The sequence below is a fragment of the Daphnia pulicaria genome, chromosome 3 (genome assembly GCF_021234035.1).
Source record: "Daphnia pulicaria isolate SC F1-1A chromosome 3, SC_F0-13Bv2, whole genome shotgun sequence".
NCBI classification, from domain to species: Eukaryota; Metazoa; Arthropoda; class Branchiopoda; order Diplostraca; family Daphniidae; genus Daphnia; species Daphnia pulicaria.
In genome coordinates this window covers 11,888,997-11,916,766 of record NC_060915.1, presented here as the reverse complement: position 1 = coordinate 11,916,766, position 27,770 = coordinate 11,888,997, and the positions used below count along the sequence as shown (strand labels likewise).

The 27,770-nt window shown below is 42.1% G+C and overlaps 2 protein-coding genes across 7 annotated transcripts in view; one reads left to right on the top strand and one right to left on the bottom strand.

The window, feature by feature from the left end:
• The window catches only part of LOC124328255 (transcription factor glial cells missing-like), a 19,140-nt gene extending 10,522 nt beyond the window's left edge, over nt 1-8,618 (bottom strand). The window contains exon 1 of one of the 2 annotated variants that reach the window (XM_046786962.1): nt 8,543-8,618. Coding sequence is in view for 1 of the 2 variants with exons in the window: in XM_046786961.1 (XP_046642917.1) it covers nt 650-660 (11 nt within the window). In the remaining variant the exon portion in view is untranslated. Of the gene's footprint in view, nt 1-649; nt 991-8,542 lie in introns of those variants that run through there. The other variant, XM_046786961.1, reaches the window with a different exon arrangement.
• LOC124328256 (meiotic recombination protein SPO11-like) lies at nt 8,616-27,770 on the top strand. 5 transcript variants are annotated; one of them, XM_046786965.1, is made up of 12 exons: nt 17,996-18,373; nt 18,502-18,711; nt 19,063-19,256; nt 19,345-19,490; nt 19,613-19,750; nt 19,873-20,058; nt 20,615-22,903; nt 22,969-23,122; nt 23,279-23,350; nt 23,610-24,326; nt 25,873-26,010; nt 26,560-27,770. In XM_046786965.1, exons 1-7 carry the CDS (start codon nt 18,276-18,278, stop codon nt 20,732-20,734), a joined length of 1,092 nt encoding a protein of 363 aa, XP_046642921.1. In that variant the 5' UTR covers nt 17,996-18,275; the 3' UTR covers nt 20,735-22,903; nt 22,969-23,122; nt 23,279-23,350; nt 23,610-24,326; nt 25,873-26,010; nt 26,560-27,770. The 5 variants fall into 5 exon arrangements, with proteins under 5 accessions (XP_046642924.1, XP_046642921.1, XP_046642923.1 ...); XM_046786967.1 differs by having other exon boundaries at nt 22,518-23,122; XM_046786964.1 differs by having other exon boundaries at nt 20,615-23,122.

The following is a 27,770-nucleotide window of genomic DNA, read 5'->3' as shown; positions in this document are numbered from 1 at the left end:
GCGGACGAATAAGGAGCGAATGAAGGAAAAATTTCAAACAAAAATAACAAAAGGAGAAAAACAAGTGAGCGATAATAATGGCGCACTGTCAAACGATTTCCAAGGCTTCTGTCTTTCAAATATATAAGCACCGATGCTACTTATAATAAGGGTGCTGCTGCTGCTGCGGCTTTGGTGGGGGTCTGCTGCTGGACAGATATTCCCGCCGAGTCCAACAACAGAAAACTGGTTTTTCTGACTTTTCTCCCGTAACAATCAATCGAAATCAAACGACGGAATTGAGCGGAATGATGAAACGAAAAAATGAAAACAAAACAAAAATACAAAATAAAAGTTGAAAGATTCGAGCGCTTGTATCGGTCTCTAACTTGAAATAATGCCGCAAATCGGGCGGAAGACGGCCGCGGGATAGGAGCGCTGGCCATCGGCCTCGGCGGCTCTCCCGTTTTTTTTTTTTGTGTTTCTTTCCTTTCAACATTCTCTGGTAATCGGGAACCCGGGAGAAATGCTGTCGATTGAATGACATCGACATACAAGAAAGGCCAACCCACACAACAAAGTCGGCGGGTAGAAAACGCGTCAATGCCAAACCGCATTCGATCGCTTCATTCCAAACGAATTTAGACATAAAAAATGATGATGGACTTACGAGATGACCATGACGCAACAGCTCACGTTGAAAGGAGAATCCCTCCGCTCGGTAGGAAAAGAGGACGAACAAAATCAAAAAAAATTCACCGGCGAAAAAATGTTTTTCTTTTGGCACGAAAATTGAAACTTTCGACGACGACACGTTTAAAAAAACTGAGCGATTCGTCAGTGAGAAGATGTTGATAATTGTATCGAAGATGTAAGAGAGAGAAATGAGTTTCGAAAGTGATAAGGCGGCGCACAACGATGGGCACTTTGGTTGTCCGCTACGGTTGCGACCGCAATGTGCCAGTCGGTGGTTGAGCGGTCAGTCGTTTATCTTCTCCTTCACGTCTAAGCTGCTTTAGTCAAAAGGAAGAGAGACACACTCACACACAGAGCATATATATACAGCAGCAGCAGCAGCAGATTCCTCCCCTTTGCCTCATCGGTTGATGGCCACACAGCCATAGGAGTGAATAAGGAGGGGGCGGAGTCATATCAGCTCCGGCCTGCCCCGGACCCCCGGACTCTCTTCTAACATTCAATTCCTCTTTTCTAATATTTTTATTTTTTATTGTTGTTGGTGTTTCCTTCTTTTCTTCCCTTTTTTCTTCTTCTTCTCGGAATCGTGAAACTCCGCCCATTTTGATTCGCCTGACGTATCCACCCACATTCGGGAAATTTGGCGGCTTTCGAATCATTCGTCATTTCGCCGCAAATAATTGGTGTTGCGCAACGAACAGGAGCGCGAATAATTCGAATGTCCTTCATTAATTGTCGATAAAAATAAGCGTGAGAAATCTAACGTAGAAAAATGGGAGATTTGTCATTCCTGATTGCGCATTCGATCGAGATCTATTTATATATCCGCAGGAGCGCTCATCATTTGAAATCAAATCTACAAGGACTCGCGTGTGTATGGGACCTGCCCCGACTCCACCCACCCAAGTCTATTTCTCTCTCAATTGACCCTGCCATCAATATACATAGTCCTGTCTCTCTCTCCCTGCACAATGTGATGGCGCAATCCCACGGCTATTGAAGGCGGAGGGGGAGGCTTTTTGGTGGTGGGGGGCCCCTTCGCCGTCAAGTGGTAGGGTCCCCCCTCCGGTTTTTAGGGGCGCCCTATATCCACATCAGCGCAACGTCGATGGCTCTTTTTCAAACAATCATTGATGTGTCGTCGTCAGTCTATATCCCCATCCTTTTTCTCTCTATAAGAATAGGGAGGAGAGAGTCATCGAGGAGTTGCCCATGTCGATGTGTTGTAATAAATAGAGACCACTTGATGATCCAATGTCAAATCTCTCCAGAGCTCTTCTCTCTCTATAGTCCCCATTTTTGACTTTTTCCCTTCTTCTTCTTCTTCTTCTTCTGATTTTCTCGACTTATTTTCTTCCCCACCCGGACGACGACGTTGGGATATAAGTCGAACATCAAACACACCAATTGATTTGAGCAGCATCTAACTCTCTCTCTCCCATGTATGTTTATTTCATTCATCCTCCACTTGTGTCCGAGGCGCACAATGGACGACTTCAGCCGCTTATTCTTTTTCTCTTCTTTTTTATTTTATAAATCAATCGAAAATATCAGAAATGAATCAATTTGAATTTTTTTTTCGAATAAAAAGTTACCGCGCCGCCTACTCCTCCTCCCATACGTCAAGTTACTTGACTGTTTGGCAGGGGAGAAAACTTTCAAAAGATTATAATCAAAGAAATAAAATAAAAAAAGCAGCTCGTTCGTTTACTTTTTTTCTTCTTCTGACTGTTTAAAAAAAAAGCGAAAAATACTCTTGAGTAATGTTTGACTGATAACAAGACACGGGAGAGTATATGGTGCGCGCTTGTGTGTTGAAGTACAGACGAGAGTCGACGGTACTACTACCTATCATGCGTGTTTTGTTGGGTGGCTGCCATGACCGGCGTTGACGATGTAGAAAAGAGATGAACTTGTTTAGCTTTTTGACGTGAAAGTTGTGCCATCCCGCACAAAAAACTACGAACGAAACCCAATTTTTTTTTTCGGGAATCAAAACATGTCCACCTCTTCTTCTTTCCCGCTATATGTATACGACCCCAAACATGTACACATCTTATAATATGCAAATTCACTGTATAATTTCATATTTTTCACCATCAAATTGAAGGGCTGTATGTAAATTGGGGGACTTCACGTTGATTGGAATGGCACCGCGTGTTGTCTATTTATTATCGTTCAAATCACTGCCGCATTTTTCTCGTCTATCAATTTGACGTGAATGTGTGACAGGACTCGGTGTAATTAGGTGTAGAGAGCACAGCGAGACTGGACACTTATTGTTGGTTGAATGTAATTCGTTGGGCGCGCGCTGCCGTGATAACACGCGGGACCCAGCGAATAACCGGGCGAAGACAGGAGCTACTTAAACTGATTTGACTACCTTGTTTTTCAACTCTTCCACCTGCGTCCGTCTATTTACACACGGAATGGAAGAGGAGGTGCGTATCTCATATGCCTGGCCACCAAGTCTGTAGCGTGTAAAAATTACATTTCAACGGAACGCGGCCGGAGGGGATCTTAATGAAACAGCCGACTTGACTGACTGATGTCGGATCGAAGCTGCCGAGGTGGGAGATTGAATGGTGCGCTTGATGATGTTTGGAAAATGCATCCGCAGCACGGAACACGTCAAATAAAGAGGCGGTTAATGATGATACGAGACGCTCAATTATACACGCAACGGTGATTGCCATCAACCCCGTGAATCTGCTGCGAGGCGAATTGCATCAGCCAGGAAAAATTCAAATAAAAAAAGGGGAAAACTAATATCGGAAAAAAAGGTATCCACGCAATAGATGGAAATGTCTCGCGGGAAAATATGTGGAAGGAAGAAGATGATAATTATTTGATGCGCATATTTTTAATATTTATCCATCAGATAATTAATGGCAGCCGCAATATTACACAATACCGTCGGTGAAAAAATGCGCCCTTATTAACCGAAATCATTCAGAAACGTCATAGTGTTTTGCGCACAATGCTTATCGTAAAATTTTAACTCGTGAGCTGTGATGACATTGACGTGTTTTATCCTTTTTACTCAACTGTTTTTCCAATCAGCACAGTTTTAAGGACGTAAATCATAGTAGCCTCTATTCACTTTTGCAATCAAAATTGAACAAGGGATACATTTCATATTCTGAGCTCGGGCTCAGTTTGTCAAGAATGATGTTAACTATCATAACATCGAACGGTCTTGGGAGAGCCCGTGGAGGTGGAAATGTTGACGATGTCGTGGCATGGGATACGAAATCATAATAAATGACCTTATCGGTCAGATATAGTGTTTTCGTTTTCCAACAAGGAGCAACTGTCAACATTTTCAACATATTAAATAAATATTCAGTAACACATCACAGACTTAAGCGAAAGTTACTCAGTAGTTATCGTTAGTAAATGAGTCTATTGATAACTACTCCGCACAATATTAGTAAATCAGGTGGTGGTATTAAAGTTATCCAAGTGAATAATTCTTTTCTTTATCAACAAAGCTCATTTTCTAAATCGCATGCAGGTTAACTGCAAAATCTAGTTACCATCGAAAAAAATTAAACTAGCTCCGTCAAAAGCAAATAATTATCGTCAACTCGTTGATTTCTATACACGCCCCCCTCTTCCACTTCGGTTTTACGCGCATACCTTTTCTTTTTTTTAAATCCTTATCGAATGAATTGGAAATTAAACAAAAACAAAAGCACCAAACTCGAAAGGAAATTGATAATTCAAATTGGAATATAAAACGTAGACAATTGAGGACGGAATAAATCGAAAAAAGGGTTTCCAGCGTGAATTTTACACACAAGACGATTATTCCGCCATTAGTGAAAAATTCTTGTATGTTGTACCCAACTGTATACAGGTTTCCAAATTGAAATTTGACTGCACGTTGATGTTTCCATCCCCCCGTTACCTAACATCGAAGAGGTGGAAGGGGGGTTACGTATTCATAAAAGTAAATAAAAACGAGAGAAAAAAGATGAAGATGAAGAGACCACAATTGTGACGGAAATATTGCGGACTCTCTATTACACCATGCCGTCGGTGAAAAGGTTGCACCCTTAACCGAAATAATTTAGTTATTAGAAGCTGTTCAACGGCGCACAAGGTTTGTCGCCAATTTTTAACTCGTGAGCTGTGATGACATTAACGTGGTTTATCATTAGCTGTAAGTGTTTTTCCAATAAACACAGTTTAAATGATGTTAATCATGGTAAAGTCAATTCGGTTTTTACAACCGAAATTGAAAAGAGGAAACATTTAATATTCTGAGCTCGATGCCAGTTCAATCAAGATATTTAGATTGTTACGAATGTAAAACTGTTCTGGGAAATTCTGGACGACGAATGATTACAATTTCCGTTTCATTGAACTGCAAAGAAAACAGAATTATAAATCTTCGTCTATAAGACTCAGTTCCAGAACAGATACTCTTTTCGTAACCAATCAATATTTAAAAATAAAAATGTTTCACATCAAAAATATAAGTATAAACATCCAGTTCCCATCGTTGGTAAATTTGTCATTCATCAACAATTCCGTACACGATGTGTAAAACAGGAGGCGGTATTAAAGTTATCCAAGCCAATAAATATTTTCTTGACCAAAAAAGCTCATTTGCCAAATTATATGCAGTTTAACGGCAACATTTAGATAATAGAAAACATCATACTAGCTCCGTCAAAAGCAAATAATTATCGCGAACTCGTTGATTTCTGAACACGGCCCCGCCCTCTTCCACTTCGTTTTACGAGCATACCTTTTCTTTTTCTTTTATAAATCCTTCATAGGAAAATATGTGGAAGGAAGAACATGATTATTATATGATGCGCATTTATCCATCAGATGATACACTAGTAGAATCAATGGCTTCCGCAATATTACACAATACCGTCGGTGAAAAGGTTGCACACTTGCGCCCTTCACCAAAATAATTAAGGAAAAAGTTACTAGCTGTCAAACGTAGTGTTTGGCGCACGAGGTTTACCGCAGAATATTATCTCGTGAGCTGTCATGACATTTGCGTGGTTTATCATTATCTGTAACTGTTTTTCCAATCAGCACAGTTTCACGCATGTAAATCACGGTAAAATCACTTGAGTTTTTACAATAGAAATTGAACAAGGGGAAACATTTAATATTCTGATCTCGGTACCAGTAAGAGTACAGTAAATGATAGTTATTTCATGGATAAGCCAGAAAATGAAGATCAAAATCTGGTTACTATTCCAAGCAGGAAGAAGTAGCAGTTAAATTTCTTCGCTCTGTCTTATTCATTCATTAACAATCAATATATCAATTAATTTAAAAATTGTATCACATAAAAATATAAGCGAAAACATTAGTTTGTATCGTTGGTAAATCTGTCTATCATCAATGATACCGCACACGAATTTTAAAACAGGAGGCGGTATTAAAATTATCGAAGCCAATAAATCTTTTCTTAGACCAAAAAAGCTCATTTGCCAAATTATATGCTGATTAACTGCAACATCTAGATACCAACGGAAAACATTAATTTAGCTCCGTGAAAAGCAAATAATTATCGCGAACTCGTTGATTTCTGAACACGGCCCCGCCCTCTTGAGCATACCTTTTCTTTTTTAAATCCTTATCGAATGAATTGGAAATGAAAGAAAAACAAAAATTCCAAACTCGAAAGGAAATTGATACCGGTAATTGAAATCGGAATATATAAAACGTATGTACAAAATTGAGGACGGAATAAATTAATAAAAAAAGTTTTCAGCGTGAACTTTACACGCAAGACTATTATTCCGCCATTAGTGAGAATTCTTGTTTCTTGTGCCCCATCACGTTTACGTATTCAACTGGCCTGCGTACAGATTTCCAAATTGAAATTTGACTGCACGTCGTGTTGATGTTTCTATCCCCCCCCCCGTGACCTAACAACAAAGAGGTGGAAGGGGGGTTACGTAAAGAAAAGTAAATAAAAACGAGAGAAAAAGATGAAGATGAAGAGACCACAATTGTGACGGAAATATCGCGGACGGTATAAATCACCTCAACTCGTCTCGACTTCTTCTTCTTCTTTGTTTGTTTAGAAAAGACGATAAGAAAAAATCATATTCCCTTCTTCTTCTTCGTCTTTTCAAATTCCGCGCCCTCGCATAAAAACATTACAGACGGCAGCCGAGGAATCAGCAGGTGAGCGCCCCCTTGTCTAACCCCCTCACCTTTTCCTTCTTCTTCTTCTTCTTCTTTTTCACGGTTCATCCAGATAACCTACAGTGGGTTCACCCCAACTCATCATTCCCAGCTCCTGCCACTGTCTTCTTCTTTTCTTTTTAAAAAGAAAAGATTCTGTGTGTCTTTCTATTTTCCACAGAAATAAATCAAAACAAAAAAAAGGTTTTTAAAATTTTTTTTTCTCCCGCCACATTTGAATGATGTTAAGCGGATTACGGGAAAATATCTAAATGGGTAAAAAAAAAGGGTCGACGGGATTTTTTCCCGCGTGAATTTCCAGAGAAAAAGGAAAAAAAGATGAACTTTCTTGACTGGACGAAATGGACGAGATAGAAAAAGAAGAAATGTCTTTCTCTCTCTCATGAGAAAAAAAAAGAGAGAAGGCGAACCTTATTCCCTTTTTTCTCTCTTAGCTGGCGGATCGGACAGCTCACCTGACAGTTACAACATCCACACACACACACACGAAACGGGAACTTTCTGGGGTCTCTTTTTCTTCTTTTTTCTCTCTCGCGCTCAGCAGTAGAGAAAATAACCCACAACAACTGAACACAACAACACGTCACAGATTCTCATATCTCTGCGCTGCATCCAACGTGTTGTTATTTTTTGTCTCTGCTGGCCTATCCCACCCCCTTTTCTTTCTTCTTCTTTTGATCCCGAAAGAAGAAAAAAAAAGAGAAAACCACAAGATGAAGAAGAAGAAGGTGGTCAGCGAAGCGCATTCCATTCGATGACATTTCAAAGACGACCGAAGGTATACACACACAAAAGTGAAATTGTTCCACACACACACAGACAAAATACACCACAAGAAGATGAACTTCCAGACCAATCCGTCCGGATAAAAATGGTGGGGGAGAAAAAAAAATCGTCATTCACGACTCTCTCTGAACTGCTGATCATCAATCTCTATTTTTCTTATATGTGAGAGAGAGAGAAGAAACAACAAAAAAAATTCATCACGTTCTCATTCTCTCACTCTCACTCTCTCTCCTTTTGCCCCTTTTTGGGTCTGTATTGTTTCAGATATGTTACGAACCCAACCATCGTCCAATATAACAGATTATATAGGGGGAAAAAAACACGAACAAGTTTTGTAATCACACACGGCCCCACAACACGAAGCGACCAAACGAGAAAAACAGTTAAGAGCTAGGAAATTTCGACTAAAAGTGTTTAGCTAGCTCGACTGCTGTGTGTGGGTGGTAAAAGAGGATTTTGTATAACGGGGGGAGAAAAATATGTACGGTCAATTCAAAGCGGAGGAGCTCATCCGTCATGGTTAATAGTTTAACTAATAGACGAGAGCGTTATTATATTTAGAGGTGCTGGATTATATAATGATATACACCCAACGAGGAAGTGCCGGTGCGGCGGCAGGTCCCTCTTGGGCTTAAAATTTTATAGACTTTGCACATTGTTGAGGTGTTTAAAATATAAAACAATTTTTTGAATTTGATTGTTTAGGCCGCAGACAAAGTTGTGAGGTATAAAACAAGCCTGATGTGCAATCGCTCTGCAATTGAGTTATTTAATGAACCCTGATTGAGAAACGGCAAGAGAAAACTTGTAGTCAAAGGCCTAACTCAGGAATAATCGTACTATCAACGCCAAGAAATAGTGCAAAGGAAAAATGAAGATCAATTTTTCCTACCTTTAAGCCCGGGAAACCCACAGCCGGGCATCCACAAGTGCTCCAACTGCTCCATCCTCAGTCAAGTTGACGCCAGGCAGGATAGGAAAAGGGGTCCTCGTGAATACCCCCACACTCACATGGGTGTACACGAGGACATCGTTTTTCCAATTACACTAGGAGCTGTTCATCTAAACAAAACATAAAAAAATGAGTTATACGAAAAAAATATTGCAGAGACTAAAAGTATAAGGAGAAGTTAGAAAGAAGACAGTGGGCTTCTTGTTAATAAACAGGATTACTTATAGGATTACCCTTTTATGCAAGTTTCAGACACCATTAAAATATATAGCCCAGGTCACAGGTTGATAAAAGTAACAAAAATCATTACCCGATTGATGTCTGCTGAGATTGTTGGTGATGACATGTCACTATCAAAACTTATTGCATATCCTGGTGGTTACAATGGCTGGCTGCCTGGCTCAGGCCTGAAATCTGCACAAAGGTAAAGGTTAGGCTACATAGAGCAAACAAACTCAGCTGCCATGCATCGACAATGAGCATACATGATAAATGCTAGGCACTGTAGTCAGGCACCAACACTTCACAAATTTGGAACAGGTTTAACTTTTCAGTTCTGTATAAGCTCCCTTGGAAAATCATTCATTCGTATTCTTAATTTTATTTACCCGACAAAGAGCATGGAGTGGAGAGGGACTGAGGGAGTCGTCACGACACCAAATAATAAGTTCACACGACGACCACATTTTAATTTGTTCTGCTATTTCTCTTGTACAGCCTCGTACACGTTTCCAGACCAGTGATCCTGTTCAGTTTTCTATAATAAAAAATATCTGAAACTTGGACTCGTTTTGCGTTTTCGAAACTGTGAAACAAAGGAAAGCAGACGACACAAATATTCTAATTAATCAGTAAAGATATCGATATTAAAATTCCGCCCTCCCTTTTATTCTTTTATTCTTTCCTTTTATTCTAATATTTTTTTAAAAATTATTGTAGATTTATTTCTTTAAGATTTTTTTCAGCTGGGACAAGAATTAACACGAGCAGCGCCCATATTCCAGACAGGTAGGAATATGCTAATGACCGGAGAGAGAACGAACGATATATGCATCCCGTAGGAGAGATATATACATATAAGTTGTAATGTATCCTCATGAATAATGAATGGGGCAGGGCAACATGATTTCCCAGTTATCACGGCGTCCAGGGAAATTTGAGAAACACAAACTCAAACAAATTTTCGTCTGCATAGGAAAACAAATTGAGCGGGAAATTCGATAATCTTTCGCCTTGTTACTTTGTTGACGTGCACACAATCAACTTTGTGTGGGACGGCGTCGCCGAGGTGGTCGTATTATTGTGTCCCTGACAGGGGACCCTTAATAACATCAAAAAAGTTTTCTTTACGGAGAGGGCGGCGCAGAGGTTTTGTATAAAAATGACATTACGTCAGAAAAAAGCTTAATGGAGTCTTCTCATTTGCATATGACACGCCACTCACCGGAATTACATCACGACAAAAAATAATACCTACCGACCGATGAAAGAGTGACAAGAACGACTAAATAGAAGTGACTTGACACGGCAGTTGTATAATTTTGATTATTTTAAAAACATCCGCTCAAATAATAAATTGCGCATAATTGGCCTTTTTTGTCCCCTCTATTCATTCATATGGTTTAATCAAAGCGACACGTGTTACGTCCCCCCCGACACACACACCGGTGCAAGTAGTAAACAAGAGTTTGTCCGTGTTTTGTCCCTCCTCTCTGATCTTTTATCAAAACTGATCCGTTTAGTGTGTAGAACATTTGTCCTATTGCACACCCTCTCGCGCGGACTCCGGAGAGATAGAGAGAGGTGTACAGTATCTCTGTTCATATGTATTATTATGGACTGTGACTGGACAAGCGGACTATGCAGCCCCGAAAGGAAACAAATTCTCCATCTCAAATATTATACACGTATACAAACATAGGCGATAGAGAAAAAGAATAGAATAGGATAACCTCCATCTCGATGGGGGGTTGTCTCGGTCGTCAATCCATTGCCGTTCCTCATTCCATCTTATTCCTCTTCAACAACCCCCCCGAACCTTTTACCGCATACATGTACAGCAACCCTCTATTTTCCCTTTCTTTTCTTCCTTTTGTTCAATTCAATTTATTTTTATTTTTTCTCTCTGACCGTGGCAGTCATCCCGGCAGACCCAGAACATTTATTTACATGTTCGTTTCCACCATTACTTGATTGAAATTCTTCCCATGGGTTAGAGAGAGACAAAAGGACATTTACAAAAAGTGTGTCGGTTTTTTAATGCGCAATTTCAACTCGTTGAATGTCTACAACGGATAGAGAGGGAGGCGCTATAAATCAATCAATCAATTAGGAGATAAATAAACATTAAAAGGGCAGAGGAAAACCGAGAGTTGAAGGGAGCAAAAAAAGTATGGAAGGCGGTTTTTATGCCAAAAGTCCAAAAGTGGAGTGGGGTGTGTTATTTTATAGATGTTTAAATGTATATAGGTCGCTGGGGGGAGGGGGGATAGATTTTCTGGGGAGCGGAACCGGACCTGACCATTTGAGCCCGATTACACCCTATTACGTGTTTGACTATAGGCTGCTGCTATCTCTCTAGAGTCTCTACATATAATAACCATCAATAACGGGAAAACGAATAAAGCGATAAGGAAGAGCGGTCATAGCTCTCTCAGTTCAATTTCTGTATGCTGTACATGTAGGGAGAAATGGGTAGACGGGAAAAGGGTCGTCTGGACCGACCAATCTCGTTCCCACAGAGGTCCTGTGTTGCGTCGAACCCCAATAAATTGATCCCCTCCGCGAGGACCCCGCAAATAATACAAAAACCGATCGAATGTTTCATCATTACAAATGGATCTAGCGGCACGTATATACAGCCCTGTAGGCTGTTGGACTAAATATAAGTTTGTTCTTTCTATTGATTGATCAGAGGCAACGTCCGACACGGTTTAGAAAAGGAAATAAAAACAGGAGCGAGGGAGTCCTGTTACATTTCGTGCGAATAAATCAAATTGCGTTACTGTACTAGCGCATAACACACCTAATATTGGACACGACGGAGAAGGAAAAGAAGAAATGTTGCAGTGTGGAGATCTATATCTCTCCTTATATATTCTGCCATGTTTTTATAATAATAGACGGCACCAACCCTCAGGATGGTATGTATAAAAGATGCCTTTTTATTTTATTTTATTATTTCTCGGTACGGCGTTTTCTAACGCGGTAAATAAGTGAGCAGCTGCTCTGTTGGTTGCACAGTCCCTGCAATAATCTCTCCCCAGTTCTCTCTATTGATCGGCGGCCCAATATAATATGTTGCAAGTCCAGGAGAATAAATTCACGGTAAAAGTTTTCCATAATTGACGAAGGTGCACAGCAGCAGCAGCAGCACCCGCCGTCGGTGATATCAAATGACGTTGTGGTCTTCTCTCAGTTATAGAATAAGAAAAATTCCAGCGTAATTACCTCGGCTATTGTATAGCCATGCAATATAAGTTGTGTTATAGCGAAAGAGAGAGAGAGATGCTTGATTCAAAGAGAGTTTCAAGTTTGTCGAGGATTGTCATGTATACACAGCACTCGACTGTCGGAATTGAGTATAAAAAGGAAGAAGAAAAAAAATAGTTGGACGTACACAATAACGAGCTCACGGATCGACCAAGATTTTCACTGTCTGTCTATCCATTGGATATGACTCGCCCTCATCTTCGTGTGACTGCTGGATGTGGATCCAGTATTATATACGACGCGAAAAAATTCTTTCGTAGAACTAGTTGTTATATACCGTTCCGTGTAAAATTTTATCGAAGAAAAAAATAAATAAAAAACATTCTTCATCTTTCTTTTTTCCTGAGTCAAAATGTTTATATTTTTACTGATCTATCCTTGCTGGACCGGAATTACCGGAATGCGTCGCATCATCTTTATAGAGGGCGAAATGAAACCAGCCACAACAAACCAACCAATTGTGTGGGGGATGATGCGATATGGCATTCCGTAAGCGCATCGATCTATTGAATCCATTATTACCCAGCACCACACACAATCAAATCTCCAAGGTGTTTGACTTTCGGTTATTGTCGGTGTCATTTGTATGACGTAAGTAGTTTGCCCTTTGCCGGTATGATCTTTTCATTTTTTCTTTTATAAAAAGGTCAATTTAATTGATAGAAAACCTCCCCTATATTATGCTTGCAACCGCTAGTAATTTCACTTTGAGGAATTCAACTCGGAACGTTGGGGGGGGGGGGGGATTATTATTACAGCGTCCAAATTTAATTGAAAATGCGATCCTGGCCGTTTTGTTGTGCTGAATAATCCAACTACTTTACATGTTAGATACAATAAATTGCCTTCATTTGAGTACAGAAAGAGAACGGCTGCTGCATGTGCCTAGCGTGTCTGAACCCATTTGGCAGCAATTATTGGCCTCGGCGCTCTGATGATGATGCGCCAGCCTTGATGAATAAATTAGATGATGATTCTGAATGACTCTCGAGAGATAAAGAGAAGAACAACTCTCTTCTTTTGTGCTTTTGGCATCAACACAATTTTGCGCTCGCGGCTCATCAGTGTAGAACTAACAAACGGCTAAATACCGTTCCGGTCGGAGAGTTTGTTGAACACAAAAACAACTTTCCAGCTGATATTCAACTTTGAGCCGAAAAACAAACATTAAAGCAGCTGCCGCAACACAAAAGAAACTCATTAACCAGCCAGAATAATTATTTAAAAATAAAAAGATGAATTCAAAAAATTGAAAGATATATGAACCGCGTTTTATTTTTAAAAGAGAAGCAACGAAGGGTTGGTGTAATTATCACGTCACAGCGTCTATAAATAAATATAGCGCGCGGCTGGATATGTACATATCTATATGTATTAGTCTGGTCGGCTTATATTTGTCGGCTCGTCGACACATTTATATAACTTATTATTGCCCGGGTCGTCGTCGTTGTGTGGTGTGGCACACCCAACAGCATCACGATCATCCACAATAAAAGCGGAGCAACAAGAGAGTAACAATTTCGGTGAGTGGCCCGTCCCGGCAACTTTTTCTCCCCCTTCTTCCAAAAGGAATCCAGCACCATCCGCCGATGGGCGCTAATTTGACAAATTACTATATACACACACAAGCGAAGATCCTGCTATCTCCTATATATCGGCGAGAGACGATAACACACACACAAGACATTCATCTCCCGCGCCGTCAAGTGCGGATGAGACTGAGAGAGCCCATCATCGTAAAAAACAACTTCTATTACACAATCTTATTTTTATATCGCGCGTTGTAAAAGATCAGAGGAGAACTGTCAATATCGTAGAGGCTGTGCTTTGATTAGCATGCGCTCACGCTCATGGCGTGTCAACCGCGTCAAATTGCGTCAACACTCATCAGCATCCGCCATCGCAGCTCTTTTTCTATTTCATCCAATGAAACAAAATTCTCTTCGTTGGCTGTAAGAGATAGGCGATTGATTTTTTTTTTCAGATTTATATTTGAAATCTTTTGCTCCTTTTATGTTGTGATAGAAATCAGGCGATATCAGTGTCATCGGCACTATCGTCGTAATAAAAAAAGCCAGGGCGGCGTGTGCGTGTTCTATAAGCGCGCGGCGCGTGAGCTAATTCACGCGTATTGATCGGCACCCGAGTGAGCAGCGCATTCATGGTGGTTATTTAGCCTACATGCATAGGCCTATTTAATAATAATAACACGCATGTAAATCTATTTCGTTTTCGGAGGTGGTTTATTTTTTTGGAAATCAATTTCTTTCTTTTTCTTTTTGCCTTTTAAATTTTTATTTGGGGAAAAACGACGGTGTACATAGGCCAAACAGGGACTGCAGAAGGTTATAGCAGCCGCCAACTGCTGCACCTACGCACAGATAAAAAGGAAAAAATAAAGGGGGGGATGGAAGGAAAAAAAGTGCGGGTGATTTGAATGTGCCCGACAAAAACAAATAGGCAGCAGCCAACGCACACAAACGTCTGCGATGCAATAGGTTGATATCAACACGCGACACACATCTGCCCGTCTATCGCTCACTCAATGCTGCACCGTAAAGAAATCCACCCACAAAAAAAACCAAACAAATAAAATCCCAATTTTATTTTTTTTCAACCTCCAACGCGCATTTAATCTTTTATGGACTTTTTTTATTTTATTTGATTTCGTATAAACTATACGACGCAGTGCTGCACTTTTGATTCTTTATTACGTATATACCTTTTGTGCGGCTGTGGCTGTGGCGAGGGGGTCGTATATGTAGACGTGTTGGGGATAGAGAGACGTGTTCATCAACGTCGTATCAGATCTCACACGTCTCGGTGGCTTTTTTCACGCCGCCGTCAGGACCGCAGCAGCAGCAGCCGCCGCCCGACCGCGCCGCTGTGGGCTAACAAACGCGGAAAATCCCGAAGGAAATCTACTCGTCACTCTCTATATCAAATAAGTAGACGACGTGATGCTTTTATCGATCTTACACACATACGGCCTAGACACACACACACGTCTGGAATAATATCATTTCATTTTCTCAGAATATCTGAAAATGTCATATGGAGAGAAAACTTTTGCGTTTGTATTTGTATGTACCAATGCGCCTATTGTTTGGCTTATTTGTTTATTTCCATCTTCTCTATTGAACTAGACGTGTGGAAATCAATACGCTTTGGCTGGGGACGTTATCTAACGTATTGCGCGCCCTGTTTGATTACGCAATAGCTGCGGAGTCTAACTGGAAATGTGATGGATGGAGCGGATGTGTGTGAATAAAATAATTCGATGATTTGCAAATTTTTCTGGGTATGATATTCCGTTTTTCCAGCTCATTCATTCCAGGTGGATAGATCGACTTGTTTATTTTTCTGTCTGCTGCTATTGAGGTGATGTTCGTCTATAGTGCAGCGGGATGGGATATTATCGGGTCCGGCGGCGGCAGGTGAGAAGCACGCGCCTCTTCCTCCTCCTTTTGGAACTATGTGTTTATTTACTGTTCTTCTTCTTCTTCTTGTATCTTTTTTCCCCTCCTTCTAACGCCATGTGCATGTGCGAGTTGTATGAAACCATGCGGGTGATGGGGTGCTGCTGCTCTGTCTCCTTTTGGTTATATTATTATTAACATTCTGTTGGATTGCCCAACAAGTTTCACGCGCCCGGCAGACGAGAAGGACCCAACGGGCTGGTTGGGCTCGCCAAGTGCAATAACTCCGTCCGTTTCCATCCGCCACAGATATGACGTCATTCAACGCGCTTAATGCCAAAATTATTATTTGTCTTCACAGACCGAATTGATAAATGTAAATGGCAAAAAAGGTTTTGACATCAATTCACGACGATAAAGGACGACAAAGCACATGCTGCATATCAAGCGCACATGGGTGGTGACTATGGGGTATCATCTCTAATATTACGCAGCACCTGATGATTGCATGTGGCAGATGACTTTTCGGGGAAGGCGGGCAGGTGCGCTTGTGTAAAATCCTCGCTCGCGTGGCTGGCAGATAATAATACCAAAAGGTGTAGTAGTATATAGACGATGGAGAGTGTGGCTCCGTGTTGTATATATACTATACGTAATAGCTACCCCCATCGTCAGCCTGAAAGCAATATTCATGAGATTTGTGTAAATGTAGTACTACTACAAGAACAGCAACATATCGATTATCTGGCTGTGTAAAAAAATAAAAAGTCGAAAGGAAAGGTGGACAAAAAGTCAACAATAACCTTTAACAGAGCAGCTGTTGTTGTTGTTATTATTTGACTGGAATAAAATACAGTTTTTTCCCGGTATAATCACAATCAGCCCGTAACTATTGAATCTATTTCATCGCTAAATAATCCCAACAAGTCGGTTATAATAAAAAAACGGTGGAATTCCATTGTGGAAAGTGAAGTAAAAGAAAAAATCTGACGAAAAATCTGACGAATGTCAACACACACTCGGATGGTTACATGGTGGCTTATAACATGGCAGCAGCACACGTAACAACGACCCCAAAAAAAATGACGTCAGATGTTCGCTCTTTATTTATTTCACTGTCCGGTTGTATTGTATGATAGCTACACAGCATTCATCCAATTCTGAAGAAATCGGAATGGACCACTTCTCGTATCTCCCATTTTTTTTTTCGGGTTTTAGACGTGTGTGCGTTGTCCGGTTACAAAAAATCACAAGAATAGAAATAAAAAAACGGTCTGTTTGCAATCATTCTCTTCTTATAGTGTGTGTGTGTGTGTGTTCTTCAAACGGGAAATGTGCAGTTGTGCCGATGCTGGTACATTCATGACGTGGGAACACAGCGCGCACAGACAAATCTGGCACATTTCTTTTCTCTTTAGACATTCGTTTTTGATTCTCGTCGCCCACGATGATGCTTCAATCAAAAAATGGAAAGCGATTATTCCTTTTTATAAAATAAAAAAAAAAGGAGAGAGAGGAAAAAAAATCTATCTATCGCATGATAATAGGCAACGAGCGAGCCTTTCTTTGCCCGTCAAGTCCGTCCACTCGACAAGTCGGCTCCCTACCATTCTATAAGCAAAAGTCCACACGGGACTTTGGTTCGCTATTCACATCGCTCTGTCCCTTATAAAATAGGAATGGAGGGGGGAGAGCCAGATATACACTGCAGCAGAGATGTATAACAATATATCAACAAGATGTTGGCTTTTGTTTGTCAAGAGATCAAAAGAGACTACTAGGGCTGTACTTGACTCTCCATGAATGTTCCAACTTCCCCTCTCATTATTCTCCCATGCGCCTTTTATTATACACCGGATTATTTATGAACTTTTTCCCTTTTTCTATTCCATCGAGTTCCGTTGGACAGTTTGCCAGTTTTTTCTTTAGAAATTAATATACAAGACCGTAAATGTTTAGCCGAGTAATTTATGCTTTAAAGATCTACATCAATTGCCATTTGGGAAATAAAATAAAATACTAGCGAATAACTGTTTTTCTTCTATTGTACAACCCTTTTGGGCTTCGTGTGAGGGCCTGTGTGACGTGTGTTTTTGCTCCTGTTTGCCGGCTCAATCACCATCTTGTTTTTTCTTGTCGATGGCTATCGACGGAATAGATGATGGATGGTTTGTTCCAGGGGGGCAGTTTGGGTGTTCCAGGAAGAAGTAGCTCGTTCTTTTTCTTGACGTGATGAGATCGAGCTCACCTCTCAGTAGGGTGGCCCACACACACAACTGTTTTGGTTAGGGGGCAGAGAATGTCAAGCTGTTTGTAAAATTGTGATCCTTTTAGCAGTCAATTTACTCTTCATTATTCTTTCTTTCACCGTTTTGTATTTTAACACGGATTTTCTCGAGTATTCATAAATCATTCGAAACAAATGACAACTCGATCGATTTTTGGTAATCGATTATTTTGGTGGGAAGTGCAGACGGCATTGTTCTAGACTTCTAGCCGCGAAATTAGTTATGCACGTGATTGACAACGTGTTCCTCCTATTAAAAAACAAGTTTTTTCCCTTTTTTTCTAACCTTTCACTAATGTTGGTTATTCTGTCTGGTTTGATCGATTAAAATCTTGATTTTGTTTATCATTTGACTCGCCATAAAACGTGTGTTGGCTGTCATGAGTGTGTCTGTTGAACATTGTCTCGAAACCAGTTTTAATTGAGTGACAAACAAGGCAATAGTTTCGTCTCTAATAAACCAGTTACAGCAAATATGACGACTCTACAGGAAATATTCGAAATTCTTAAAGATCTCAAGCAAAACTTGATAACTGTTCATGGACCCAATCCAGTTTTCCCACACCCAAACAAGTGAGTTTTTTGTTTGTCAAGTGTTTGGCATTCATTTTTTCGCAATTTTGATGTCTGTCTTCATATCATGTATCCTTTTTAATGTGCTTGCTTTGTCCTGATAATTCAACAACGTTTCATCCATTAAGGGAGGAAACCCTGGCCCGAATAGAGGATTACATTATCCTTGTTGTGGCAGCCATAAGTCGTGGGGATTGGCCGTTGCAGTTGCCGATTCACGGCAGTGACGAGATGATGACCTGGAAATTGGCCAAACAACGACGTAAATGCTTGCTTCTATTCCACCTACTAGCCAAGTCCCATGCACTTTTGCGAACCAACACCACATCCACCAAACGGTACTCGACTTGCTCGACTCTCCACTGCTGACTGATGAATGCCTCATTGCACCGTATTTACATTGCCTCTTGATTACACATCTCGGGGTTAGACTTGTCCCTTTTCTTCTTCCTTCTAATCCAATAAGCCGTCTCAGTTGGCGCATCACGACTAGGGCCACAGCCCCCCTCGCATTTGGCGCATAACTAACTTTGGACGAGTCAGATGGGCAAGCCTCACGTGTTTGTACTAAACATTCGTTACACGAACTCGTCAGTGCGTCTTTTCTTCCCCTCCTTATTGTGTTTGTCGTCTCTTTTCTTTTATTTCCACCGATTTTTTGTTTTGTGTTCTGTCTGACTGTATATCAGGGATATCTACTACGAAGACGTCTCGTTATGGGGGAGCCAACCGGTACTGGACAGCATGGTAACCCAGATGACAAAACTGCTGAATATTCCTCGATGCTGTCTCAATATTGGTGCCACTTCTAAAGGATTGGTGGCAGGTTCTCTCAACTTTCTCGATGGCGATGGCAAGCTCATTGATTGCCAAACACCAACTGGTATGCAGATAGATATTGCCCTTTTTTGTGTGTGCGTCTAATCCTCCACTCACCTCTACTAACCTTATTTTTTTCTTCGAAACAATAGGGATTTTGATACCAAACGATGTCGAAAAACTTTCTCAATTCCGGTCTAAAGCTCACCTCGTTTTGGTGGTGGAAAAAGACAGTACGTTCCAGAAACTGATTGACGATAAGATCGAACGCTTCATCGGTGACTGCATCCTCATTACGGTGAGAGTGTTTTTATTTTTAATGGAATAAGTGCGTTGGGGTGTTTCATCATGCAGCAGCAGCACTCGTACTCTTCAATGATTCTTGTGAATCTATTATATATGTACTAACTATGCTCGCAGGGAAAAGGTTATCCGGACGTCAACACTCGCCGCTTCTTGCGTCGCTTGTGGGATGAGCTGCAACTTCCCCCTTTGGCGTTGGTGGATGCAGATCCTCACGGCATCTCCATTCTCGCTGTTTATCGATTCGGAAGTCAAGTATGTGAGCATGGGACTCTAAAAGTCCATTCCGGAATGCGAGTCCAGTGTCATTTTAATGTTGCCACTAAATTCTTGTTGCCCTTTCCCACACACACACACATCCACCCTATCCTGAATAGAATTTGGAAGACATTGAACACTTGTCCACGCCTCAACTGAGATATATCGGTCTTCAGCCAAGCGATATTGAGGCTTTGCAGATTCCCGACGAGGCCAAATTGCCACTAACCCAACGCGATCGATCCCTTGTCGACACCCTGGCCAGCCGTCCCTTTATAACTCAAAATCAACTTCTCCACGATCAGGTAAAATTGTCACATTCTTTTGAAACTTTTCCGACAAGATCTTACGTATGGCCATATGTATATGCGCATTCCTCTACTCTTTAGGGATACGCATCACGTCTTATTATATTCGAGTGTAGGGGCATGTGGGAATCTGTCTGGGTTATCAAACAAAGAAAGCCGGTCTAGTTAAGAGTCAAATGACTTTCCGTCGGTTCTTTCATTCATAACAAGGGCTTGATCTGGACTTTTAATCGATTTCCTCTTGTAATCAACATCGCGCATTATTCACTTCAGAGCACCTTCTTTTCTTCAAAGGGCTCCGTATATATAGTGGCTGGATGATTGTAGTATTATAACTCCGGCTTTTGTTTGCCCGCAAACAAAGAACCGATTGATCTTTCAACCGCCATCTTTCATCTTTTTATTTTATATTTTCGTAGCGTCGGGTTGGGGGCAGGTTGGGGGGGGGGGGGGGTTGATTTGAATATTGCCACATTTTTTAATTGCCGTCCATATTTTCGTCTCCGAAATTAATTCTTGGTCGATGTCTTTCTTGGAACCGTGTGACGCGCAGCTGCTTAGATTGCGCCGATTGGATTGCAAGGTTGAAATCCAGGGTCTGACGAAAATCCACCCGCAGTTTCTCTCCCGCACCTACCTACCGGCAAAGATCCAGTCCATGTCGTGGATGTGAAAACCTGGAAACCTACAAACATTTCTTTTCTTTGACTTTTTCCCCGTTTTTTCTTTAGTTTCGTTTCGCGCAGCTGACGACAATAAAACGACACCGTCACTCTCGCAAGATTTACCGACATCTTATTACTTTCCCTGAAAGGGCGTGAGTGGCAGTGTTAGTATAAATAGCTGCCTCCTATAGTGGCCCAGTGACGATTTTTTTAACTTGAACTACTAACAAGTACTTGGAATTCTATGCAAGCAAACCCATCAGCTAGTGAGATTTCTGCAAGCCAGTCCAAAGGCGATATGCACTACTTTGAGTCTGATTGGTCTGCTTGTGTAAAAAAAGAAATCCCATTGTTAAAGTTCGAATCGCTTGTCTTAAAAAAAAAAAAAGAAAAGGGGGAAGAAAGAATGCAATCAAACCGAGTAGCAAACGGCCATGACTGTGAAGGAATTGCGCACGGGAATGGGAAAGAGCACGAGCTCGAGAAAACTCGTAAAACATGAACCCATACTTTTGTCTCTCTCTCTCTCACTGCTGCTGCTACTACTACTGTCCTGTGTCTTCTCACTACCCCCCTATTGCTTGGTTGAACATGAACATCAAAAAAGATTTGTTTCGTTTCTCGATTTAAGGCGATTGGGATCGTAACCCAGTGGGCCAACAGACAGCAAGCAGATATTACGGGCGGAAGGCAGTTCAGACATCTCTCTTTTCTCTCTCTCTCTCGCTTTTATATTTTTTGTCGCATAAGAAGAATGGGAAAGAAGATGGGAGGGAAGCGAAGAGTTCTGTGGCCCTTTTAGTACTTATTTCCATTGTTCCAGTCGGTGGAGGATGCTCAAGTGGACTACGAGTGAGAAAAAGGAGGAAGCAGAGGGGGGATAGAAGTTGCCACTCGATCCACAGTCGTCAGACTCCCCTAGTAAGTCTCCATCCCTATTATTTTTATTTTTTTGTTCCATAAAAAGAGATAGAGGGAGGGAACCGATTGCAGAGGAAGACGAAGAATGAGCTATCCTTCATAGATGAAGCGCAGGAAAAACGAGAAGAATCTCTTTTGGGTCAGATAGGAATCTTGGAGTGGGTAGGGATTGCCTTCTTATTCCTCCTCCCAAACAGAAATCCATCTACACGTTAAGCCATCGAGTAGTTACGTATAGAACAATGATATAAGAATAATAAGAAATCCTTGGCGCTCGTTCTGCCAAACTCTTTTCTCTCCTTTCGGCCGAGGATCTTCTCGCTCGTGATCCTCTTTCATTTCTTGTTTCTATGTATCGTCAGCTGCGCATTTCAACGTCAGAGACCCACCAGGACTGGGCTGCCGAGACTGCCGCCGTCTCTATATACGCATTGTAATAAGGGAATATCGATTTGGAAGGATTGTTTGGCTGAGTGTATGGATAGCTAGCTACTCTACACAGTCGAGATATTCTATATACAGATATACATAGTATAAAGTCTCAACCGAGCTCTGCACATATATTTGCTGGGGCATTCGCAGCCTTTGAAATAGGGAGACCCTGCGGTGCCATTAAATATTCATCATTGCCATCTCCAGCCCTTTAATGGTTACTCTTTCTCTTTTCCCTGCTGTTTGCGCGCATCATCCAGCTTAAGAAGTAGGACCTGTTGGCGACATCATAATGGCAAGTCGGCCCATTTCCTTTATAGCTTCGATCCTTTTTTTCTTCTTCCCCTCCGCAAATTGCCCCAACGTCAATTATTGGAAGCCCCCTCTACTCCTCCATCTATTTTGTTTTTTCTTTGAATTTCCTCCCGACTCTTTTAGCGCGCTAGGAATAACCCAGCAAATAACTCAGATCTGAGTGCTGCTGCATGTTGCATGGAAATGAGGTGATAGACTCTTGTGCGAACGGGAGCACTTTTGCGGCGCTGGCTGGAAAAGCGCAAGGATTTCCAGGAGGATACCATTTGAAGAGGGTGGTGGTGGGGAGAGAGAGGTAGGAGCGACGCTTGCGCATTTGCCCGGTCAAAAGGAAGTGTAACGCAAAAAGAAGCGGCCAACTCCCGAAGAACCCCCTCTGTGTACTACGCGACGGGACCTCTATAAACAGCCCTCGTTTGTCGGCTTCCAGTCGAGAGAGGAAGCTGAGCGCCATGCAGCACTACCATGACATCTCCTCCGACACTCTCGCCCGTTACTCTCAGAGCCCAGTAGGTATCGCACCAGCCCAAGAAAATCGCAGATGAGTTTTTACCAAGGTGTGATCGTTAAATAGCGCAAAAAGAGACAGTGTCTGTCACGCCGAGTGCGCCGAGTCATCAAAATCCAATAGGCCACAGCATCCGTTGGCGAGGAAATCCGCAGGATCAACAAGTGCCAACCGCTTCGCTGCTGGACACACGGGAGTCGCGCCGCCCTTTCTTTTTGAAGTATGGATGTTACTACACTTTTGCAAACCACCAAGGCTCCATTGGTTGATCGATCTTATATCGATCGACCGATATTGGACAGCCGGGGGGAGGCCTAGTCAACAACTAAACTACAACCAACACTTTTCTTCTTCTTCTTCTTCTTTTTGAATATAGTTGTTGCTTCGCATGTCGCCGGAATAAAAAAGAAGAAGAAGAGGCGACTGTCTCGTTCAATTCCCATCTTTGGTACGTATATACAAATAACATTATTTGATTAGAGTGCATTCAATCATGGGGCCCATTACTCTAGCCAAAAGTATGGAGCGGGATGATTAAATTAGACTTTGATTAGAAAGTTGTTTGCTGGTCGCATGATGAGTTTCGACGAAATTAAAAGAAACTTGCCTAATTTGCTTCTCAACTTTTTCTCTCCCCACGTCTCGTTTCATGTTTTGACTTTTTTGGGCGGCCTTTATGCAATCATATGGAATACCCCCCCAAAAAGAGCAACCGGTTATATACATCTCCGTGTGCTGCGCCAGTGTGTGTGTGTATTTTGGATCGTGTGTGGAAAGTGTGAGCTCCTAGTCTCAACTTGACGCTCAATAGTTTGTGGATCTTCACACGCTCTCCCATGAGTGCCTCGGGGAAGAGCCATTCTATAAGCGGCTAGTGAACAAAAAGAAAAACAAAAAAAAGTTTCAGCAACTCTTTATCTTCTTCTCTTGTCGATCCCAGGCGGCATTTTTTCAAAAAAATTCAAACCGGATAATACGCACAACGGCACAAAGGCGTGAAGGAAAAACAGGAGCGGAAACAATTTGGTCGATCCCGGTGGATCGGGTTTGGATGAAAAACGTTGCGGAAGGAGGAAGTTTGAAGTTATGAATCAACTCCGTCATGGATGATCAAGGCGGCAGTATTCAAATTGTCGTGACGCCCAATTGTCCTGCGACGGAGAGTTTTCTCGACGGCGGTCAAGAGAATGCGGACCCTAATCAAGAAAGTTCGCCGTGCTTGCTGGATCCGACCGCCACTGCGGCTGGATCAACCGACTGCAGCCGATCCGTCATCAGCCACGGGTCCAGCAACATCAGCTACCAGCAGCGACAACGACGGGCTCAGTGGAAAGGCATTGGAACCACTTGCATGTGGAACGCCTTTCGGGCCAGCTTCTTTGGTCTCCTTTTGCTGGTCTCCGGATGCATCGTCGTCCTTGTCGGTATTTATTAAACATACTTTTTTTTTTTTTAAATTTTACTCCGCTTTTGTTGCTCTCTCTCTAACATGACGTTTTCATTCAATGTAATTGACTTGTTTAGGATAGACCCAGCTTTGATCCCTTTGAGTAGAGATTTCATTCCTCGTGTACATCTATTTCATCATCCGGTCCCCTGTATTAAATGTGACTCGACGTACCAGTGAACTCTGTGTACAACCCAACCACCATTAGACATGCAGTAGGAGTGTACACCTTATTGTTTATTTGCGTGCGATGGTGGACTTGGAGGGAGGAGTGTAGGAGGTGGTGGTGGGTTATAGCAGCCGGTGGTGTTGCTCCCTTGATACTCTGGGCGTCCTACTGAGTGTGTGCTGTCTTCGTATAGACACATCAGAAGCGCGGACGCGTCGTGAAAAATAAAGAAAACGGGGGAGTCAAGGGGACAGAAAAGAAATAAAAGAAACGTTACGTAAAGAAAAAAAGGAAGCTTTTTTGCCTGCCATCTGGCATATGCTGTTCCCTTCACGCCGTAGCGCTTCATGTCGACTCTATTGATCCAATGAACCATTGCAACAGTCGCACACAGTGTAATAAATCCCGACCACCTTGGCTTGTCCATTTAAAATTTACTTTCTCATCAATTTCTTCTTTCCTCCCTTTTTTTATTATTTTCTTTTCCTTATCGTCCTGATTTCGCCTTTCTCCGCCAGAGCCGAAAGGAAATTGCGATCGCCATTGATTTCCTTGCCAGTCAGCAGCAGCAGCAACAGCAGCAGTAGCCGTGGCTTTACGAGTCGGCGAATAGACCGTGACATTGTTCAAATATAGCCACTGTAATGGTTCGCCTTTTCTCCCACGTCTCTTTCTCTCGGCTTTTTCTTCCCTTCATAAAAGTGACTGCCCTCCCTGGAAGGCACGGGGTGGATGGGTGGGTGGAAGGCAATGATTATCGATCCGCTCATTATGTGGTCCGGAGATGAGTAGCATAAGGCTCTATAATGCAATACAGGGCCGGCACTCGTCGGGTTGTAGAGCTATTTTCTGGGATGTGGCGGCCATCAACTTTTGCGGGAGAATTCCTCGGCGACACATTTTTGTTCTTCCTTTCGGAAATTTTGTTGCCACAGGTGGACGCGGCTGTGTGTCGGCATCGCCGCTTTTTTGGCTACTTTGGTCGTTTTCACTTCATCTTCTTTGCGCAAAGATCAGGTCAAAACAAAAGCCAGAGGAAAAACAAACAACAACTCTGAAAAGAAAAAACAAGTCGAGAAGAAATTCCGAAATAAAATCGGGATGAAAGGAAAGCCGCTGCGGCTCGGATGAATCATCTCGCACTCACGTCACGACCCCACTCTCTCTCTCTCTCTATTTTCGTTCCATTTTAACTCGCCTTTGAGGATCGCTTCTCATTTCTCTCGTCTCTCTAATCGCCACCTTTTCCGGCCGTGGCCGCCGCTCACATAGTAGATTGAATCTTTTTATCAATTAACTTTTTTTTCCTTTTTATTATTTTTTCTTTTCTACTTTTTTTTTCTTGATTAAATAGGATTCTACTCGGAGTTTCCTTCGATCGAAATCGCCGTCAACTTTAACCAAACCGTTTCCTTGGTCGATCCAGAGTCGCAGAAACGTCGAGTCAAGTCCTCCTATTCCTACATTGGACCTGTTCTCATCGGAATCGGTGGTAAATATCTTTTAACTTTAAATTCAATGAAATAAGAAAACGTTTTTTTTTAATGTGTGAACAAAACGATGATGTCGGCAACTGTTTCCCCCCTCCAGTAGAAATTGAGTTCGTGAACATAATCTTGATAGGAAAAGGCCGCACGTCCGGCATCCCTAGTAGTAAGCACGCCAGGTCTTTATTTACATTAACCTACTTTGATGGCTGGCAAAAGATTGCCGCATTAATAGTCTCGTAGCTTTTATCTCGATCGAATGTCAACTTTGTCTGTGCCTCCCAACTCTTTCTGGCTCTCATTCCGACCCAACATCTCTCTCTTCACTCTCAAACACTCTCTGGGCTTGTATATTATTAATGTGGTCTCCGTAATCCCTCACTTGACGCTAGAAGCATTAAGTAATCCGGATTATTAACGGCCCAACGTGTCCTAATCACCTGCCATTGAAAACACATGTTGCCTAATGTGTTAGACTAGACCGAAAAGGAGGAGAGACTTTTGTTTTGTATTATATTTCTCTTGACTTAACTCTTATGCCTGTTTGACTGCAGTTTTCGTGCTGATTGGCGTGGGCGTGGCCACGATGGAGATGCGAGACATGACGGCCAAAGTGTTCCCGCTGACGAAACGGCCCTACAAGAAAACCAAGTTGACTTCGGAGGCGCTTGGCACCATGTTCCAAACTCCAACGCAGCGGATCATGAAAGAAATGAGCGCCAAAGATAAACGGCCGGAACGTCAAACGAGCTTCCGCACTGTTGCAACGCAGACATTTCGAACTCGCCTGTGGCCTTGGTCAAGGCTCAGGCCGTCGTCGGGTCGTTTCGTGTTTCACGGCAGAATTGTTTTGAGGTCCTGCCATCAACTTTCCACGCCCAAAAGCCAACAGAGTGTCATCCTTCCACAGACTTCCATCTGCAAACGTGGGCGTCGATCCCGCTGTCGGCGTCGACGAATGTTACTGATCCACTCCATGGCGGCCGACTCGCTGTCCGCTTCTTGTCCCCAGCTCGACACTGTTAGCTAATCAGAGTAATCACTCTGTGCTGGACTGGAATGGACTATACTAATTGTTGTTGTTGCTGCTGCTACTGCCCGTCTGTTCCTGCTGCTCTTGTTTGTTGACTGTCGCCATTATAGCTCAATATCAGCCTGTCCAGACATTTTTGGACGGTCAGCGCGTCTCTTTTAGCCTACGCCATTCCTCTCGCATAACTATAAAGACTGGGGCTGTAGACTTATACTACGTACATTGGATCTCCATCGCTTTTTTTATGTCTTTCCTATATAAGAATAGCTGATGATGCCGAGATGTTCCAGGAATAGAGAGCGCGACTCTCATTCCAAATTTGATTTATATTTTTTAATCAAGAGAAAGCTCCTCGGTGACGACCTCTCCCTCGCCGCCGGACGACAATGCAAATAAACAAAAGTCAACAGAAGCTGAAGAACAAAAGGAAAATTTGCCGGACAGCAAATTTTTTTTTCCTCTCTCCCCCCGACAAGCGCAAGTGAACTGGACTTAATAAAAGACTTGAGCCAAAAGAGTACAGCATTCCTCACGTGCTGGCTCAGCGCCTTTCGACTCCGCCATATTTTTGTTTACTTTTTTTTTTTACAAAACCGGCAAAATGTTTCTTCTTTTAGAATCTAGACGGAATTTTATTTTGTAAACAGCCAAAATCTGGCTTAACGTCGTGGTACGTATCATGGTCGATCAATAAACTGGGATTGACGGACGGAATAGACTTTTATGCGAGCT